General features: G+C 39.1%; 1 protein-coding gene and 1 long non-coding RNA gene across 2 annotated transcripts in view; one reads left to right on the top strand and one right to left on the bottom strand.

The window, feature by feature from the left end:
* The window catches only part of SLC16A10 (solute carrier family 16 member 10), a 110,780-nt gene extending 104,290 nt beyond the window's left edge, over nucleotides 1-6,490 (top strand). The window contains exons 5-6 of the mRNA XM_052645772.1: nucleotides 3,512-3,740; nucleotides 6,030-6,490. Of these exons, the coding sequence (XP_052501732.1) occupies nucleotides 3,512-3,740; nucleotides 6,030-6,259 (459 nt within the window). The 3' untranslated portion in view covers nucleotides 6,260-6,490. The remainder of the gene's footprint in view (nucleotides 1-3,511; nucleotides 3,741-6,029) is intronic.
* The window catches only part of LOC128053274 (uncharacterized), a 29,129-nt gene that overhangs the window by 2,320 nt on the left and 5,929 nt on the right, over nucleotides 1-20,880 (bottom strand). The window lies entirely within an intron of this gene.

Below are 20,880 nucleotides of genomic sequence, written 5' to 3'. Positions count from 1 at the left end.
ACTTCCTTTTGGTGTGATGGACCTGAAGACCACTGCTGCCAACTAGTGGGTTTCTAGCCAGAGGCTCTGAGAGTCTGCAAACTTTTTATTGAATAAACTCATCGGAGCAACAGGAGAATATGAATTAATATCATTTGCATCTGCCTGTGAAAGTGCCTTCTGCTTATTCAGGTGCAGCTCATTTTTTCCTCTTCCATCATTATGCTTAGATTTCTGAGCAAAACTTCCACTGACATTTCCTCCAAAAATGTTCTTTGTGACAGAAATGGGAACTGTAATAGCAAGGACTTTTTTTGTTGTTGTACTTAGGTACATAAACTAACTGAAGCAGGGGGTTATTCTTCTAGAGATTGTAATATTATGACAGAAGATATTTCCTGTACAGTTTTAAGAAGCAGAAGCAAGAAAAACTTCTCAAAAGTCAATGTCTCATTAAATGAGACACATTCTAGGCTCAGTGCTGGAGCCTAGAAAAGGGTTAGGAACCTTTGAATCTCTTTTTAAAATCTAACCAGAGCTACTGTGTTTGGGGTGGAAAAAAAGATTGTAATACTAAATTACTCACCTTTCACACTGGGGGCTTGTATCTACAGATCAGTAGATATTTGGGGAAGTGATGAGCTTCCTACACGCACAATGCGCTAAACCTTGGTCTGTGCGACTTGTGGGTGGAGTGTTCCTGAGTGTGGGGAACAGGTATGTCCTTGTCCACTTAGTCTGCTACCTCTGAACTTAGCTACAGTTAGGGTAGTTACACCTGCTGAGAAACAGCAGCATTTCTCAGTACTATTTAGCTGCAAATAAGGCAGAAGTAGCCAGGTATTTTCTGAGAGACACTAAAGAATAAGTGTGTAAATTTCTATCAATTCAATTCTTAAAGAAAAACCAAGAAATTTTACTTTAAATAACAACTAACAATTTTTATTTAACAATTATTGTTAAAATTTAGCAGTTCTAAATACTGTCAAATAGTTGAAAAAGAGAATATAAATTAATATAATTTCAATTGAGAAAAGGTAAGCTTGTAGTCAGGTAAAGTATTAAGAAGTAATAATGTGCTCAAAATATATAATAATAAACTTGAAATTCTTATATGAATGATTTCTTAAAAAACTGAACAAAGAATAAAAAATTTGAAGGGACCAAAAATGAATAGAAAAATCAGGTAAGCACTGTAAGTGCCTGGGTCTTGTGTTAAATGAATCCGGTCCAAGAAAACATTTGTTTACTCAGCAAAACTGACTTTGTGCTATAAGCTTTCAGCATTCACTCTAGTTGTCTTATCTTGCAAGAGATTTGTACTGAACAAAATATGAAAAGAACAGGAAGTGCATTCTGAGCTAACCTAGTATAAGTACAGTGGTGTGGTTGGCATTAAACCCATTGAATCTGGCCCCGTGATGTCCTAACATATTATTCCAGGTTTGCTGGAATTTTATCTCCTTTGTGTTTGTAGTTAGAGTAAAACTGTATCTAATAAATAATATTAGGATTGGTCTAATTAGTTTTTCAATAACAATAGCTCCTTAGCTCTAGATGGTAGATGGGAAGCATCGGGAAATCTTTCTGCCAGGGTCACAGAGGTCTGGACCCGGGCCTGTCCTCTGGGCCTTAGTTCTTTCCAGCCTTAAGGCTGCAAGCCCAGTGCTTAGCCAGTCTGTGTCTGTTAGTCACTCAGTCGTGTCCGACTCTTTGCAAGCCCGCCAGGCTCCTCTGTCCATGGAATTCTCCAGGTGAGAATACTAGAGTGAGTTGCCATTCCGTCCTCCAGGGGATCTTCTCAACCCAGGGATCGAACCCAGGTCTCCTGAATTGCAGGCAGGTTCTTTATCATCTGAGCCACCAGGGAAGCCCAAAGCACTAAGTGGCACTAAGGAATTATGCTTCCACTTTAATGGAAATTGGATGTGAGGAAAAGATGTTAAGGTAGAGCATAAACAGTCAGAATGTGGAGATCAAGTTCTTTAGGAAAAAATGTGAAGTGCCAGAATTCTTTTTCAAATAGCCAACTCTGAGTCTTAAACTAATTCTACCATAAAGCCATATTTACTCAGCTATATAATACAGTGGTGTCAGAAAAGAAACCAACTTGGATTTTTTTTCCCCTGGCCTCACTGAGTGGCATGTGGGATCGTAATCCCCTGACCAGGAACCAAACCTGTGTCCCCTGCATCGAGAGCAAGCGCCTTAACCACTAGAGCGCCAGAGAAGTCCCAGCATGGGGTTTGAAGTCTTCAAGAACGTTTCTGATTGTGGGGTCAGTGGATGACGTGTGTCAGAGTCACCTGGGGAGCTTGTGAAAACCACCGTTGGGGGTCCCTTGTCTTCAGGTGATCCTGCTGTGCACTGCGGTGGTGGGGGCTGCCCCGAGGCCCTGCCAAGCTTGGTGTCCCCCAGTGAGCCCTGAGCAAACAGAGCAGATGAAGGTGGAGATCCAGAGTGCTGCTCTCTGGGGCCTCTCCCTTCCTTCCCTGCCCCGCTGTCATCAGAGGGAGCCCTCTAGGAATTGTTCCATTCCCCTGCTACTTACTGCCCAGGCAGGCCATGGCTTCTAGGCTGGCTCCACCCGGGGTTACTAAACCTCCCAGCATCACTCGCTTCATCTGTAAAATGGGGAAAATATTAGGGCTCACCTCATAAAGTCACCAGCTAAAGTCCTTAGAACAATGCCTGCATTTCATAAGCATTTAATAAATGATAGTTTCTGTTATATGCATACTTTAAAAAAAGCTGATTCTTTTTAAAACATCTATTCCAGCTAATGAGTGAATGATACAATTTTAATTAGTCATTTGCCTAAAAAATTGAACTGTCCACTCCTTCCTTTTTTGTACCCACCATGCTTTGAATATACAACTGGAACATCTAGAATACTTCTTGTGTACTTATTTAGATAGTCACCTCTTCATAACCCAAGGGTATGAACCAGGTTTTATTCACAGAGCACAGTACATAGAACAGAGCACAGGAGCTGCCCAAAGGCAGGGAAAATCCAATGTTTGATTCTGTTAGTTATTCTAACAAACTGGAAGCTCTGTGAGGTGAAGGATAGGTCTGGCTGGCATATTTTCATTGTGCAGAGGACTGACGCCAGTAAAATGCAAATAATTTCCAAGGTAAAATTTCTAAATCATACATTGGATGAGTGAATTTGAGCTGATATTCAAAGAACAAATACATAATGAGCACTGACCAGGTACAAGATCCTTAAACATTATATGTAGGGCCAAAGATGACTTTTGTACAGATTCTGATCTCAGAGCTCACCGCTGGGAAAGGAAAGTAAGTATATAAAAACCCTTACTTTTTTCTTATCCCTTAATGGAAATACTGAGAAAGTGTGAGGGGAATTCGGGGAAGATGACTGTGGGAGTTGATTATGTGTATAAAATCAAGGCGAAGTGGGCTGGGGAGGTGACCGGTAACCGCTTAAAAGCCCTTTGCATGTCGCGCAGTAACTGTGATGCTGCCTTGTTCCGAGCGCGGCGCTGACACTGTGTGCCTGTCCCAGGTCCTGTCCTTTCTCTTCATCGGTCTGATGTCCATGATGATCCCCCTGTGCAGAGTCTTTGGGGGCCTCATTGCTGTCTGCCTCATCATGGGTCTCTTCGATGGATGCTTCATTTCCATTATGGCCCCCATTGCCTTTGAGTTGGTTGGTGCCCAGGACGTCTCCCAAGCAATTGGATTTCTGCTCGGATTCATGTCTATACCCATGACTGTGGGCCCACCCATCGCAGGTAAATAACATTGTCCTAGCATTGTCTACTGTCGGTCCTGAGTCTCACATGTTATATTATGATTTATTGGTTTTTGGTGTCTTGCTCTTGTATATGCCTTATCTATAACGTTTTTACCAAGACCAGCATTTGGCATGTTGGAAAAATTTGCTGATGAGTCCTCTTACTCTTACTGATATCTTAAACACCTGCTGAAATGTATAGCAGTTAGCTTCTAGACTTGAAGACTTAAGAGTTCCTATGTTAGTAAGTGTTTTGGAGGAATAGGAAATGTGATTTCTTTCTATCAAGAGGTGAAGATTCTGAAAGATTTCTAAATATGTATGAATTGTGTAAGAGATCATAGTCCTCCCTGAGAAATAGTTAAATGAAAAGTAACACTTAACAGGAGAACCCAAATGTCTGTCAGCAGGCGAATGGGTAAGCAAAATGTGCTCTATCCATACAATGGGGTTCTTCGGCCACAGAAAGGGACGAAGTATCATACTGGTACGCACCACCAGGTAGATGAACCTCAAACCTTATGCTACGTGTGAAAGAAGCCAGATACAAAAGGTCACGTGTTATTCCATTTATGTGAAATGGCCAGAATAAATTCAGAGGCAGAACAGATGGGAGGGGATGGCGGGAAGGGGGATTAGGGAGTAACTGCATATTGGGTGTGGACTTCTCTTCTGGTGTGATGAAAGTATTTTGGAACTAGAGAGAGAGTGGTGGTTGTACAATGTTGTAAATATACCAGATGCCACTAAAATGGTTAATTTAATGTTATGTGAATTTTACCTTTAGAAATCTGAATGATAGTATAAAGTTGTCTCATATTCAGTACTAACTGGGTACTACTATAAATTATAAGATTTGATATAAATATTATGAAATTTAAATGTATGTACTAGCATCTGTCTTGTATGTGAGTGGCTCAGTGAAAGTTCAGTTCAATTCATTCTCAGATTCAGAACCACACATATCAGCAAATTTGCCAGTTGGGAACCTAGTCATGAATCAAGCAAGCAGAACCACTACTGAGCAGACGAAGTGAAATATCAGTTCTAAAAATCACAGTCTCCTTGTAGGAGAACCCTGCAGTCCTTCGCCTCTCTCCCAGTTAACAACCTGTTTTTACATCTTACATGCTTAGTTAGGGTTTCCAAGTCCACAGCAAGTTATAGGAAGCACTTTAGTAGAAGTGGTGTTTCTGTTTGCCACTGGAAGTGACTATAACAGATCAAGAATGAAGGGGGTAACAGGAAATTCCCAAAGTGGGCAGAAAAACACCAGGAGGTTCTAGGGATTACAGTATGACAGCCTAACGTAGTCTGTGTTCATAAGGATGCAAGGTTCAGTTATACATGGAATAGTCTCATTCAGATAGGAATGAATAGCTCAACTGAAATAGCTCAACTGAAATCATACGTAGATACACTGTATGTTTTAGGTTTCTATTTGGAATGACTGTACACTTTTGAATGTGTACAGTCACAATGTGTTGGTATTTACCTGAACAAATCCTCAGCTGTTTATTTAGCAGAGTCAGATACTCATTATAATGTGTTCCTGGAACATTTCTGGTCACTTAGGTTGTACAGTAAAAGTCTGAAGCACTAAGATAACTTTTAAAATCTGGATTTCGTTAGCAAAATAGAAATAAGGAGTACTCTGACAGTTTTCAGAAGCACAGCCCTAGGCTCTGTTAGAATACCACATCTGTATTCTTACATTTTCCCCTCAGGTGCTGACAAAGCTTAGTATCTTTCCAAAATGTATTTAACAATGTAACATTTTCATCCTCTTAGATTTATAATTTTTCATGATTTTGGATTATAATTTTAAGTAACTTCATGTTATTTCATAAACAGGCCCAAGAAAAGTCTGAAAATGTGAACATTTTGAAGCCTGTGCGTATGACAGAGGTTTCAGCTTGGTGGACCGTCCACCTTCAGCCGAAACGGAACAGAACCTTAACACCATGTGTCAGAATACCCAGATGGCCTCTGCAGGGTTTTGAGAAAGCCAAAGCTTGACTGCACGTGTTCTGTCCATGTAACATCTTGGTAGGAAAACCTAGAAGCCTGTCACAGATTTGCAACAAGATTAAAGAAATGACATCTTTTCTTTCCTCCTATCAGAAAAGGTTTATCTTTCAGACCCATTTCCTTAAAAATGTCTGCTCTCTGAGGTGTCTGCATTAGCCTGCTGGGATGAAGATACCAGGTTGGCAGTAGTATGACTAATCTAAGACCCCAACAGTCATACTTGTTCTCTCTTGGTGACAGTTTTTTCTCTTCCCAGGGTTACTCCGTGACAAGCTGGGCTCCTATAATGTGGCATTCTACCTCGCTGGAATCCCTCCCCTTATTGGAGGTGCTGTCCTTTGTTTTATCCCATGGGTCCACAGTAAGAAGCAAAGAGAGGTCACTAAAACCACTGGAGGAGAAAAGATGGAGAAAATGCTGGCGAACCAGAACTCTCTGTCAAGCTCATCTGCAATCTTTAAGAAGGAATCTGACTCTGTTATTTAATGTCTTATATACCTCCACCAGACTGGACTTGCTTTCAGAAACTGATACAAGTTTTCCTTTTATATATGAATTGCAAATTCGTTATTTTTTTAATCACATCCTAGTAGCACAATAATTGGGAAGTAGAACCCTCATTACTACAAGAACCATTTGCTGGCAGTGAACAGCTAGCTGTCCGCTATTTCCGTGAGTCTGAGGGCAGAGACTCAGACTCAGTTTTCATGTACAGAAAACCGGTCCGAAAGTCAACTGTCATGAGAATATGAAGCTATCTCAGTAAAAAAGCAGCTTCCGAAACTGTGAATGCTATTTAGCTTGTACAAATACTTAAAAGTACCTCAAGCTATACTGAAAGGGTTGCGGTTTGATTAGGACTGGAAATATTATTTGTTGTCTCACATTGGTGTGTTTGGTTTTGGTATCTCTGTTTTAATTTCTTCTGCTATTTGGAAACTTACAAAATTTAAGCCTGGATTCTAGATAATATCAGATCGACACAGATTTCAAGCCAGTGTAAAAATTGATTGCCTGCTGTTAAATAAGCTATGAAAGTAAGTTATTCTGACTTGCTCCAGTGTCAAGGGACCTTCTTGGAGCAGGTGCTCACAAGATATTCAGAATCAATATGTGAGATGAACAGGATACTGTTCATAAGGGCAAAACAGTTCAGAAATCAGACATTTCTTCCATTTACATTTTCTCCCTTTGGATTTGCAGTGTGTTTTACTCAAGTTGCTAGAAACACCTCAGATTTCTGAATTGTTTAAGTTGTAACAGTAAAATAGAATGACTGAAAGATATTCTAGCAATTTTAGCGTAGAATTTTTCTGACTTCTGAATTTGTTGCACTAGGACCTGATATTTAAACAAGCATATTATCAAGTTGCAGTTTTAGGCATAAATGGGAAAAAAAAGTCTTTATGAAGAAAATATCTATTTCTGCTAGAAAGAATTGCTCAAGTTGGTAAAACTTTCTGGCAAAAATTTGCATTCATATATATTTATCCCAGTGTGTTCCCCTTTAACACTGCCTGTATTTTTTCTATTTATATATAAATATAAGAAAGCAATTAAAGTTTTAAAGATTTAAAGTTAAAACCAAAGTCATGACATGACCTAAACTCCACTAAAAGAAAAAAACAGGAATGGGTCCCTCATCCTGAAATTATATTTTAGTACGTTTGTTTCGTATTTAGGTCCTTAAAAGTTAATAATGCACAAACTCATATTTAAAGCCCCAATACATACGTATATTAGATCCTCCTCAAATGTGGCTTGCTAACCTAGGAAGATGCCATCTTTTTTATAAAGCCCCTTCAGGATCCACCTGTTCTTAAATTCTTTGTGCTGAGAGAAATGCAGTCTCCTTACTTTTCTTTTCAGCTTGGATCGTTTGTGAAGGGTAAAGTCCTTCCCCTCCTGTCTCAAGCTGAGGATGGAGATGCCAGTAAAACAAATGGATTTGTAATTGTTGGATTTGTAGTTGTTGGTGGGGGAGGAGGGCACTCAGGAGGAAGAGCAAAGTGAGGCTGATAAGTAAACAACTAGAAAACCCAGTAACTTCTTCAATATCAGCTTTCTCATCTGCAACCTTGAAGGTTCAGTATAAACACTAAATATGTAATTTATTTATAATAGAGCTTTAAACAATTTTGATCTTAGAGACATTCAGCAACTTACTACACCAAACACAAAGCTGCAACTTACTACTTCCAATACTTCTGCATTTCATATACAAAAGCTATGAACAATCATCAAACCTGCCGCTATAAAATACTTATTTTTTTCTACAGTTTCAGCACAAACTCCTGACTACCCTGTGATTTTACAGAAAGAATAGATCTGAAAAACTTAGTCTGTAAAGACCTTCAGAATGTTTTTCCTTTCATTATTTGGCTGATCTTAGGGGGAAAAAGTAATTATCTGAAACTCAGACTTGATCTTGTTTATTTTCCATAGTAAAAGAGAAACATGACAAATATAACTTAGGTCTCAGACTATTGTGTTTGTGTATAACATTACACATATATAGCTTCAGTCTAATGGAACGAATCAAACAGGATCTATAACACTGAGAAGGCTCCACTAAAATAGACTCTTACAGAGAGTGTTGTGCTGTAATAATATAAAGTTAAAAGTATAGAAGATAAGATGCTAAATTACATAAAATGCATATTTAGTAATATGTTGTTTGGTACAAAAAGTTCTAAAAGTCTAAAATATACAACCTAAGAAAAAAATACAGGTATTCACAAAGATTTGTTTTAGGCCAAGGAATGTTACTTTAATCTTTCAAACTAAGGCCTGATTTCTAAAGACTGTTACTTAATTGCAGTAAAGTGACCTGATGGACATCCATTTTGTTGTTGTTGTTGCTGTTGAATCCAAGACACTTTTTTAAAAGAATAGATAAAATCTTTAAAGAACTCAGCAAATTCTCAAATTTAAAAAAGGTTCTGGCATTTGAGGCCAACAGCATAAAAGAAGGGAGCAATCATTCTTCACACAGAGTCCGGATGGGATGTTACTGTAACAGGACGCCCACGGAGCCTCCAGAAACTTCCGGTCAAGGTTACTGCAGTGCCTGTCGCTGGGGTGCGTGCATGTCAGTAATCGTGAGCCACCCAGGTTACTGATACCATTTTCAAAATTTATCTCTTTGGTCACAGTTGCGATGGTTAGTCTGCAGCCCTACTACAAGACCTGTAATTTCTCCTGAAAACTGCACAGTGCTTGCGCTGAGCTTCAGATTCTGTTCATAAATAGAAATAAGACTTCATTTGTATTTCACGATCGGACATTATCTGTTTATACATGTTTGCAGATGATCCCATGCACTCTGTCCAAGTATGGGGGGAAAAAAATGCCATCAGCTTCAACTTCCCACACTTCTAAAGTAAATGGACACTTAGTTGTAAACATATGTTTACTTCTGGTAATTAATACTCCTTTAACTGCACTTAACATTTAAATACGTGCCACTGTTATTTGTAAGCTGTCCCATGTTCAGATAACCTGATGATAAATAAGGCTGAACAGAAAATGTGTTAAGAGATAGAGGTAGGCACCCTATAGCATGGGTGGGACTGAAGACTTCCTGGTGGCAAACTTTCATGCCCTTTCATGCCTCTCTTTATACTGTCTTTATCATTCTTTCGCCCTTTCTTCCCTGCATCCTTCAAAAACCTGCTGAAGACTCAATGACTATCCTTGCTTAGTTCCACTGGTTGCTTAGTTGCAGTACTTACTGGTCCTGGTGATTTCAGAGGATGGAACCCCATCCAATTTTGTGTAACCTAGAGAATGGCTTGCTCTCAGCTTTCAACTTAGAGTTCTAATGGTACACTGGAAAAAAAATTATAATGGGTGGGGGAGTCAGAAGTTTCATATAATTGTCAACTTTTGTGTTAACATATAAAACTTTAAATATTTCAGGTAAATGCTTTGAGAGGAAAGTATGTCAAGTTCTTAACATATTTTCAGAGCATACTTTTTTTACTTTGATTTTCATATTCCATTAAAGTTTTGCTAAATTGTAGCCCTGAGAACATACCCTGGAGGATGCCTGGGAATCTAGTAGGCCTCTGGGATGCAGTCTCTCATGAATCTGCTTTAGGCCTGGGTTATAATTTACAGTGAATGGTATTAAGAGTAAGTTCCCAGCGTCTAGAGCTATGGATGGAAAGTATGAGCAAATTAGCTCTAAAATTTAAAAATATGTGAATAATTTAAATACATATTTAAAAACTAGTCACAAGTTTTCAAACTGAAAACCTCATTGTTGCTGCAAGGAGGGAGCAAATAACAAGGTAGACAGCAGCAACAGACGGCTCCAGGCTCACTGAGTGTATGACAGTCGCAGCCAGGTTTCACCACTTTACTTGTTGACAGAGACTCATGCTTTGTTTCAAAAATACACTGCAAGTGATAGGCTACAATTTTCAAGAATAAAGGGCCAAATCCCCATAGCTAACTGAAGCCTGCACACAACATAAGACTCATTATTACCAAACTACCATAAATAGGGATTTTTATCAGATGACTGCTTAGGACCCATGAAACAATTCATTGCCACATCTCTGAATCACTCAAACCCTGATATTTGGGATACAGTAGCCTACTTTAGCTTTAAAAATTAATAATTTAAAAACATAAACATTAATTACCTTGGCCTCTATACATTCAAGGAAATTTCCCATGGTACTATTTTTTTTTTTTGACAGATATAAAATAGGAGGCTACCTCATTTATGAAACAAGGCTTCTGGTTTTTATTAGTATGCTGGAAAGACCGTGAGAATGAAACCTTCTCAAGTGCTTGGTCATGACACTCGGCTTTGTCCCGGCAGCCCGCCTACCTCAGCTTTCGGGGTCTACCTAAAAACCCAGCATAATCAGTTCCTGCATAATCAGTGATTGAATGGTGATTCTGGAGACTAAAAGGCAAGGGAGTGTAGGCTGTTAAAGGGGGTTGAAATACCAGTAAAACAAAATGTGTTTTGTTCCTATAAATAGTATTTAAAAGGGAAAAAATGGAATATTAACTAATATGGCCTGTGGATAATCTGAAAAAGGAAAAAAAAAAAAGAGATGAACCTTATAACCTATATACAATAATGAACAGTTGCTAAAATGCGTCATGAATGGCTTGTACAAATTACACCGGCAACTTGACGATGAGGTCCTGTTTTCATGTTTTCTTTGGCAGGAAGATGGATGATCACTGACAACAGATTGTATGCTTGTGCCTTAGCCTTAGAGCTTCCATGTTAAACTCCTGTAAGAAGCACTCCTTTCCAAGTGGATCAGGGACTGTGGCAATGAGTTTTCGTCTTACTGGAGTTTTTGAAAATGCTACCACTGAGTGTAGCGATAGTATAGGGGTTAATCCACAAGTTCCCAATCTAATGAAAGAGGTTTCTCGCCTTTCAGTATGGTGGCCTATAAGAAGAGTATTTTGGAGTTGAATGTCACTAAGCATGCATGTGATATCACTATCTACACAAAACAACATTTAGAAATCAATATCAGATAATATTTTCAGTATCTGTTGGTTATTAAGAGTGAATCTGTTAAATATGTGTGTAAACACATAAACCTTTTCTGTTATCTTCACCAAATGTAATCTTCTATAGTAGGTTCTACAATGCAAGACAGTGGTAGGTCAACATATCTGTCGTAATTTAGCCTATACTGGAATATTATTTCAGGGACCCAGGGTTTGTTATCCAGACTGCTGTATTTTCACCCCAGCCTATGAGACCCAGGGTTTCTTATTGAGTGCTGTATTCTCACCGCAGCCTAGGAGACCCAGGGTTTGTTATCAAGTGCTGTATTCTCACCGCAGCCTATGAACTGACTGTATTTGGTGCCTTTTTTTTCCTACCAGAGAAAGATTAGATCAGGATTGGTGCTAAATTTCATGTTCTTTGCAAAATAATTTTTTTCTTTTTAAATATATATAATTCAATAGGAAATATATATGTCTGGCAGTATTATGCATGTTACATTTTGTATATATATCTGAGGGAAAACCCCTCCTAATAAAGGAATTATTGAGTTCAAATCTACTAAAAAATATGTAATTTTTGTTAATACAGAAGGCATTAGGGTACAAAACTCAAAAAAATGATCACCAAATGAAAACTTAATGATGAACACAGCCCCCAAAGGTAATGACTAAAGAAAAAGTCTCTGGGCAATGTTGCTAGCATGAAGTTAGCTATTCAAAGTATTCTGTAACTCTTATGTGAAAAAAAAGTCACATTTTATTATATATATAGTTATATATATATGTGTGTGTGTGTGTGTGTGTGTATGTACTATATACACACATACACACAAAATAGCTTTCTGTTGGGCTTAAGGAGATAATTTAAGCTGTTTTTTGGGCTTAGAGTTTTGGGAGCCATCAATCTTAAAACCTGGACAATGAGTTACTTAAAAAAAACAAAATGAAACCTGACATAAAGTATCATTGTCCATCTTTCAAATTTAACATAGAGAAATTAGATTAGAAACAACTGTGTCTGGGTCAGAGTCAGCAAATCAGACCTGTGATTGGGTCTGAGCATCATGGTCCTGGCTGACTGTGTGACACGCACCAGAACTCTACCCCAGATTCCTTGCAGGTCTCCGAGTCCCTAATGTACCTGTGAGTAGGATTCAGAGGAAGTGGGGACCACAGATTTGTATTTAACCTTGCTATCTTTATAGATGTTGCCTTAACTCTATTTTTGTGAAGATATTACAAATATAAGTTAGAAAAATACTATCGTTTTTCTAATTAGCAAAACCAAACATTTAGAATCTACTAGAATATACTGGATTCACTGTTAACTAATGATAATTCCATTCTACTGTTAACATTATTTGAATGTAAGAGAATGGGGCCTGTTGACCGGAAGTTACAGAGGGAGGAGATTGGGACTGACGTATACATACTATTATGTATAACAGGACCTACTGACACCACAGGGGACTCTACTCAATACTGTAACAACCTATATGGGAGAAGCCTAAACAGGATGCATTTCTGTATGTGTATAACTGATTCACTGTGCTGTAGAGCAGAAACCAGCACAACACTGTAAACCAGCTAAAAAAGAAAGGCTACAGTGGAGTGAGACGAAACACCCCCTTAGTAATAACTTCTCATGTAACTGGTATAATATTGTGGTTTCAGAACTAAAACATTATTAAGGCATTGCCCAATGCTTGATAAATCTGCATTTTGTCATTCTGTTCTCCTGCAAGTTTATTTTAGCTTGAAAGTTACAGCTATGACAGACTAAACCCTGCAGTATTACTGAGAGAGAGCTTGGATATTTTAAGTATCTCCTGATAGGCACTTTTTTTTGTCAACTTGTTTTAATGTTTAACTGAAAACTAATTTTTAAATTATTTTGCATATTTTCAAAGTTAGGAAAACATGTTTGACCTTAGACATCAAAACCAGATTATTCCGAGTGCATGCTGCAGAGTCACTCTGCTCTGTCTACACAGGATGCCATTTTTGGCACAGTAGTTGTTTAAATATAGGTCACTTACGTGAAATGATTATGCTGGGTTTGATCAGTGTGCAGTGTTTTAGTACTTGCCTTTTTAAAAATTTTATGTTTCTTTTTAAAGAGTATAATTTATAATTGATTTTTTTATAATGTTCAATTTAATATAGATAACCTAAATCTTTTTAATGAAAAAAAGCTTTGTAATCATTTGGAGGATAAAATCATTTTATTGTGAAACAATGTGATGTTCTCAGTTAATAAAAATTTTTAAGCAAATGTCTATAAGGCTTTTTGCTTATATTTATGAAATTCCCTGGGGAGGTGGAGGGGGGCAGGAAAAATGACTCAAGGGAAGGAAATAGTGTGTACTGAAAAAAAGAAATAAGCTGTATGCTTTTAAAGCTTCTATATGTATTTCAAGTGTGTTTGGGTATTGTTATTTCTCTAGGGGAGGCAGACATAAACCACAAGCACTGGATAGTCCAGAAAGAATTTCTATTTGACATTCTTTTTTTTTTTTTTTTTGGCAGTTGACTTAAATTATTGCTTCTTTTACTTACACTGAATAAACTTATTAAATTCAGCTGGTACTAAGTGATCTGTTTCTCACTGACAATTTCAGGGGGTGATCAAGACCAGGCTGAAGGTGTTTTTTTTTAAATTTCCTACTATTATGGATTACCCACTTGGAGAAAAACTGATTGCAGTCAGAGGATGTTTATTATCTGATAAGACCTAACTACAAAGCAAGTCACTATTGATGTTTAATGGTGCTAAATACATTTTACACATCAATGTGAAATCTGCAATATGTCATTGAATCTATTAATTTATTTATATGCCTGCAAATAAGTACCAGATGTGCAGGCGATCCTAAGCAGGACAAACTTCACTCTCTTGAGAAAATAGTTTTTATAGGAAAAAAATAGAATTCTAATGTATATAGAAAACAAATTTTCTAGAGGTATAACTCAAAGAATTATCATAGTATCATACTTCTAGGGTTTAAAATTCTTTTGTTGTTTAGTTGCCAGTTCAGTTCAGTCGCTCAGCCGTGTCCGACTCTTTGCGACCCCATGAATCTCAACACGCCAGGCCTCCCTGTCCATCACCAACTCCCAGAGTTCACTCAGACTCATGTCCATCGAGTCAGTGATGCCATCCAGCCATCTCATCCTCTGTCGTCCCCTTCTCCTCCTGCCCCCAATCCCTTCCAGCATCAGAGTCTTTTCCAATGAGTCCACTCTTCACATAAGGTGGCCAAAGTACTGGAGTTTCAGCTTTAGCATCGTTCCTTCCAAAGAAATCCCAGGGCTGATCTCCTTCAGAAAGGAACAACTCTTTTGTGACCCCCATGGACTGCAGCCTGCCACCTCCTTTCCCCATGGGATAGTCTCCTATAAATGAACCTAAATTCAAAAGTTCTTTTTTAAAACCCTTAAGAGACACCAGTGTTTTCTTAAAACGTACAGAAACAGGAAACTCACTACCCTAGAGGATGGTCTACAATATAAGAGGGCCCCCTTGCCTTCCATGCTCAGCATCCAGCCCTACCACCCATCCCTGTCTCAGCTGCCTGTCAGCCTCCCTGGTCACTCCTACACACCCATCACACTAGCACATGACTTTTGGTTCAATGTTCAGTATTCACATGGAGCAACTTTATTTCACTCAGCCTTAACAGAGACACTTGGAACCTTGTCTTCTCTGGAAGTTGCTTCATCTTTGGAACCTTCAGTACCACTATCCTGGTCTCTTACCACAGCTGATCACTTCATTCATTCTCGCTGACGTCCCTCGGCCTGCTCCTCAACTTTGAGATCTTCCCATTAACTTCTCCCCTCCCAATCCCCATCCTCTCTCGACCTATCACATCTCTTCAGTCTTTACTTCATTTTTCTAACCCTTAACCCTGGGTCTGGCAAAACTCCAGTAAGCTCCCTGAATATTCAGTTCACTAGCTGTCCCGTATCTCCCTCAACCCCAAATTAAACACTTCCAGCTTCCTTCCTCAAACTGTCTCTCTTCCCTCTTTTCTAACATCAGTTTTTCCCCTCTACAGGATCATTTCCATGGGCATATGCATATATATGCTATTCTTTGTTGCATTTTGGTGGTGGTGGTGGGTTTGTGGAGCGGGAACGATTTCTTTTAAATTCACATGCCCCTTGCAGCTATTGCCTCATTTCTTTCCATGTATTTACAATAGAAAAAAAAATTCTTGAAACAATTCCTACTCTCTCCAATTTCATCTCTACTATTCTCTTTTGAATCTGCTCCAGCAGGATTTTGCCCCTGCCACTCCACTGAAACTGCCCATCTCAAAATTACCACTGACATCCACACCCCAAAATCAAGTAGTCATTTTTCAGCCCTGGTTTTATTCGAATGATCAGCAGCATGTGTTACAGGGAATCCGTTCCTGATCTCTGAATCAGCGTTCCAGGATCACACACCTACCTGGTTAGTCTCTGATTTCTAGCCATTCCTTCTCAGTTGGGTTTGCTAGGTCCTGCGCATCTAACCTCTAATGCTGGGAATCCATCACGGTTTAGCTCCTGAACCTCGTCCTACTCTATCTCCGCTCACTCCCTGGGTGGTCTCATCCTTTCTCATGACTTGAATTACCACCTAAATGCAGATGGAGCATATATCTCTCTCACCCAAAACTGAGCTCCTGATATGCTGCTCTCTCATTTCCGTTAATGACAACTTCATTTTGCTAGTTGTTCAGAGAAAAAACTTTGGAGTTATCCTTAAGTCCTCATCTCTCACCCACTTCCAGCCTACTAGCAATCCCTACTGGTTCTACTTCCAAACTATATCCAGAATTTTTTCCCCCACTTCTACTATCCCCACCTGCTGAAAAAAGAAAAAAAAAATGCCTGGCATAGGGTAAGTACTCAACAATTACTTGTTGAATAAATGAATGGTTTCCCAACATGTTAGTATCAGCCTATCAACTTACTCTGCCTAGGAATATTTCACTAGAGGACTCAGCCAGTGCAGCTGGAGTGAGGCAGCAATACCATGATCAGGACTGGGGAGAACCTGGATGGCCCCAAGTAAAGGAGAGGGCCCACAGAGTTGGGAGCTTTGATTCTATATGTGGGGCTTTTGAAGAAGGAAATGGCAATCTCACTCCAGTACTCTTGCCTGGGAAATCCTGTGGACAGAGGAGCTGGTGGGCTACAGTCCATGGGGTCGCAAAAGAGTCGGACACAACTTAGTGATTAAACAATAACAACGGGGCTTGAACAGGTAAGTAAATAGATTGCAAATAAAAAGAGCCAGGTTTCTACCACAGGAGAAGGGAGACACATATCCAGAGAGGTGGAAGGCTGGAATAAACACTGCAGTGATGGACTGCTGCTGCTGCTGCTACGTCGCTTCAGTCGTGTCCGACTCTGTGCGACCCCATAGACGGTAGCCCACCAGGCTCCCCCGTCCCTGGGATTCTCCAGGCAAGAACACTGGAGTGGGTTGCCATTTCCTTCTCCAGTGCATGAAAGTGAAAGGGAAGTCACTCAGTTGTGTCCGACTCTTCACGAGGCCACGGACTGCAGCCCACCAGGCTCCTCCGCCCATGGGATTTTCCAGGCAAGAGTACTGGAGTGGGGTGCCATTCCCTTCTCCTAGGACCAGCAAACTCTAGCGTCTATGCACAACACATGCACATAGGTGTGTGTAGACGTGTGTTCACAGGTATGTTCCCACCTCCATCCACTGAGGAGGGACAGTGGCATCCCAGAAGCAATGAGTGTGTCCCCATATTCAACCTTGTAACAGCAGAGACTCAGATGATAGGTATTTGGTAAAGATAGGCCCCTGTATATCTTTCAAACCTAAATTATAATGCTGGCATTGATGGAGTCAAAGAGGACACTCATGGAAAGCCTTCTAATTTTATAGAAAGAGAAAAGCTTTTCTTCAGACATTAAAGAAGAATGAAAAGCAGGGGCAATCCCCTGATCCACAGATAATTGCCTGCATCATTACATTGTCCCTTAAGATGCTTATCTGTGAAAATGTTTTGTGTAAGTGAGGAAATATACAATTTTCCAACACACTTTTCTAACTTCCTGACTTTTTATTGATATTGTCAGGTAAAAATAAAAATCAAACTGGCTTAAGTCAAAGGGTGAAAAGTTCAGGTGCAGTCTGAAATCAGACGGCTAGGATCTAGGGTCAAAGGACGTCATGGGAGCTATAGCCTTGCCATCTCCCGACTACTTATTTTCCTGTAGGCTTAATTCAGGTAAAAACTTAATTCTTCCCAACGACTCTAAGCTATCCTTTTCATCAACTCCAGCAGGAAAAAAAATGCTCTTATCCAATATTTTGGACAAATTCCTGGGACTGAAACATACTGGGTCCAGCATAGCTCAGGAGCCCAGCTCTAAACCCATCGTTGAGGCTGGAAGACGGAATATGCCGATTCAACCAGGCCTCAGCCTCAGGCTACCTGAAGCTGGCTAGTGCTCAACCCGCTTCATGGAACAAGAGGAGAAGTAGGCTCCCTTCTAAGAAAACTGGGGTTCTCTTGTCTGAAAAAGGGATGAATGGATTCTGGGAAGGCATAATAGCAGAAGTTTACCACACATATCAGTTAATAAAATTCTACATTTTTTTTTGATGGATGTACAATTATCTCATGAGACAGATGAACAATTAATTTGGTGCAACTCTATTATTGGCTATCTGGAGTAGCTTCATTGTTCCACAATAATAAACACTCCCGTTATGAACAAACTAATAGCTAAATTTTTATGCTCATCTTTATTTCCTTTAGGCTGGATTCCTAGTAGTGGGATTTCTAGGTGGAAGGACAAGTACTTTCGATTTTTACTGTTTTACTGAATTGCATTACCACGTGTTTTCTCTGTACCTTTGTAACACTAGGTATGATTATTTTATAACACTAGGTATGATTATTATTTTTAGGATTATTTTTAAAAATCCTAAAACATGAAAAATTTATAGGTTAAAAAAAAAACCCTCATTGTACATGTCCGTTTTTGTTTGTTTTCCAACTACGATAAAATCTACTTAACATACGGTTTACCATTTGAACCATTTTAAAGTGTGTTGTGGCATTAAGTTCATTCACACCATCGGGTAACCATTACTAGCCATCTCCTGAATGCTGCAGTCATCCTGAACTGAAACTCTGCACCCGCTCAACACCAACTCCCCTCCCTGCCTCCCCTCGGTCCCTGTCAACCGCCATTCTATTTCTGTCTCTATGGATGTGACCATGCTGTGCTGTGCTGAGTCGCTCGGTCGTGTCCGACTCTTTTCTGACCTCAGGGACTGTGGCCCGCCAGGCCTCTGTCCAGGGCAATCTCCAGGCAAGAATACTGGAGTGGGTTACCATGCCCTCCCTCCAAGGGATCTTCCCACCTCGGGGATCAAACCCAGGTCTCCCCTACTGCAGGCAGATTCTTTACTGTTGATCATGCCAGGTGCTTCATATAGTGGACACATACGGTATTTGTCCACGTTTGCATTTTTATGACTAATTAGTGTAAATATTTTTCATAAGCTTCTCAGCCATGGCATTGTTTCTTTGGTGTATTATGTTATTATCTGTTGTCTATTTTTCTATTGAGGGGTTTTTCTCTTTCTTATTGGTTTGTGAATGAAAATCGCTCAGCCATGTCCGACTCTTTGCAACCCCATGGACTGTACAGTGGATATACAATACTGTATACAATATACAATATACTGCATATATATACAATATACAGTATATACAATACTGTATATTGGAGTGGATAGCCTTTCCCTTCTCCAGGGGATCTTACCAACCCAGGGGTCAAACCCAGATCTCCTGCACTGCAGGCAGATTCTTTAGCAACTGAGCTATCAGGGAAGCCCATTGTTTTATGAGCGCTCTTCGTTATATTATGTGAGACTCTAATAAGCATTGGTAAAAGTTTCCCCAGTTTGTCTTTTTACATTTTTTTTTTTCAAATTAAAGTTTTCACTTTTATAGACTCTCTCATTGCTTATATGTTTAGTAAGGCCTACTCTTATTATGTAACTATATTTTAAAATCCCTTTTAAAATTTTTACAGCTTCATTTTCACATTAAATCTGTAAACTCTGATTTATTTTTGAAGTATGAGGGAATGACAACCCACCCATTGCAATTATTTTGATGTGCAAGCTAGGTCCTCCTGGATCACAGTGTGTACCTGTTCCTGTGAATCATGTTGAGATTGGATCTTTGTTATGGACCTAGTGGCAATAGAGAATGGTTGTCATGGGTCTTAAGGAGAAGGAAACTTTTTTTTCAAGGCACCTGTCCCAGGTGACATTATCACAGTTTTTAAACAGACTAATTTTTTTAGATACTAGACAGCAAGTAGCTTTCATTGGTAAGGGAAGTTCTGCCACCTAGCAATGACCGTCCTTGATCACTGTATGTCTATAAATGTTTTGAAGCTTAAGAACAAAGGTAGTTCACACGTGAATTTCTTACCATGTACGAACTTTTACTATGAAGCCTCTTGTAAAAGAATACCGTATCTAGAATCCTAATAGCGTACAATAGAAATGTTACTGTCTTCTGTTGCTCCTGTGAGAGAACTCTCTTTGCCAAGCTTTGAGGCTGACATTTGACATGAGTAGTTTTCAACTGAAGCCTTATGGTACTCAGAGGGTACTCTGGAAATCTGTGAGGGTGTCATTTAGTGGTCAGGTGTCAGAGATGCTAGACACCCTAGCATGTATATGGTTGGATACAATGTTGCATAGTCCCACACACTGTCAACTTTTGAATGTCCTGCTAAGTATTCATTGAGTGAAAAAAGCTTGTTTTTAAGTATCTGAGCTTTAGATTCTAACTCTCTTGTACATGTAAACACAAAATTTTTTGCATGGTTTCATTAAACACCAAATTTGCCGAGAACATAAACTATTATGTAACTCAGGGGATCACTAAGTTTGGTTTTAGTTAGAACTTTACCAAGAGTGGGTCTTCATTTTGGAAAATCATCAAAGGAATGGCACTCATGGTATTTGAGTAGTCAGTACTCAAGTTCTCTAACACAACTTGAGTCTGCACCTATAATGTGGCATTCATAGCAATTTGTCTATAAGAATATACTTATTTAGTCTTCATTAATAATAGAGAAGTACCAATATTCAATTGAATATTTCAAGTTGGCTTTTATATCTTTGCCCACAAATGAACAGTTACTGTATGTTCATTTTGTTAACATGTTTTTCTCTAATGAAGCAATGAAACCATCAAAATTATGTGACCACTTTACAGGGAAGCATGGTGAAAAGTTGGCAAAGACAATAGCATCCTTCTGACATAAGACACTCTGAAAAGTTTGAAAACTGTCTTACTATTTACTGGAAGGTATAACAAATTTTTCCTAATCAGAAAGACAGTTTCATTATTTCTTTCAGAATAACACAAATGATTGCAAAATGCAAGCTTCGTGACATTGGTCTTGGTAATGTCAATGAATTCCATGAATTCAGTCATTCCATGAATAGGACACCAAAAGTACAGGCAACAAGAACAAACATAAACAAGTGCAACTGTATCAACGTAAAAAACTTCTGCACAGCAAAGAAGACAATCAGGGTGAAA

The sequence above is a fragment of the Budorcas taxicolor genome, chromosome 9, assembly GCF_023091745.1.
Source record: "Budorcas taxicolor isolate Tak-1 chromosome 9, Takin1.1, whole genome shotgun sequence".
Taxonomy (NCBI): domain Eukaryota; kingdom Metazoa; phylum Chordata; class Mammalia; order Artiodactyla; family Bovidae; genus Budorcas; species Budorcas taxicolor.
This window is presented reverse-complemented; position numbering and strand designations above follow the sequence as displayed.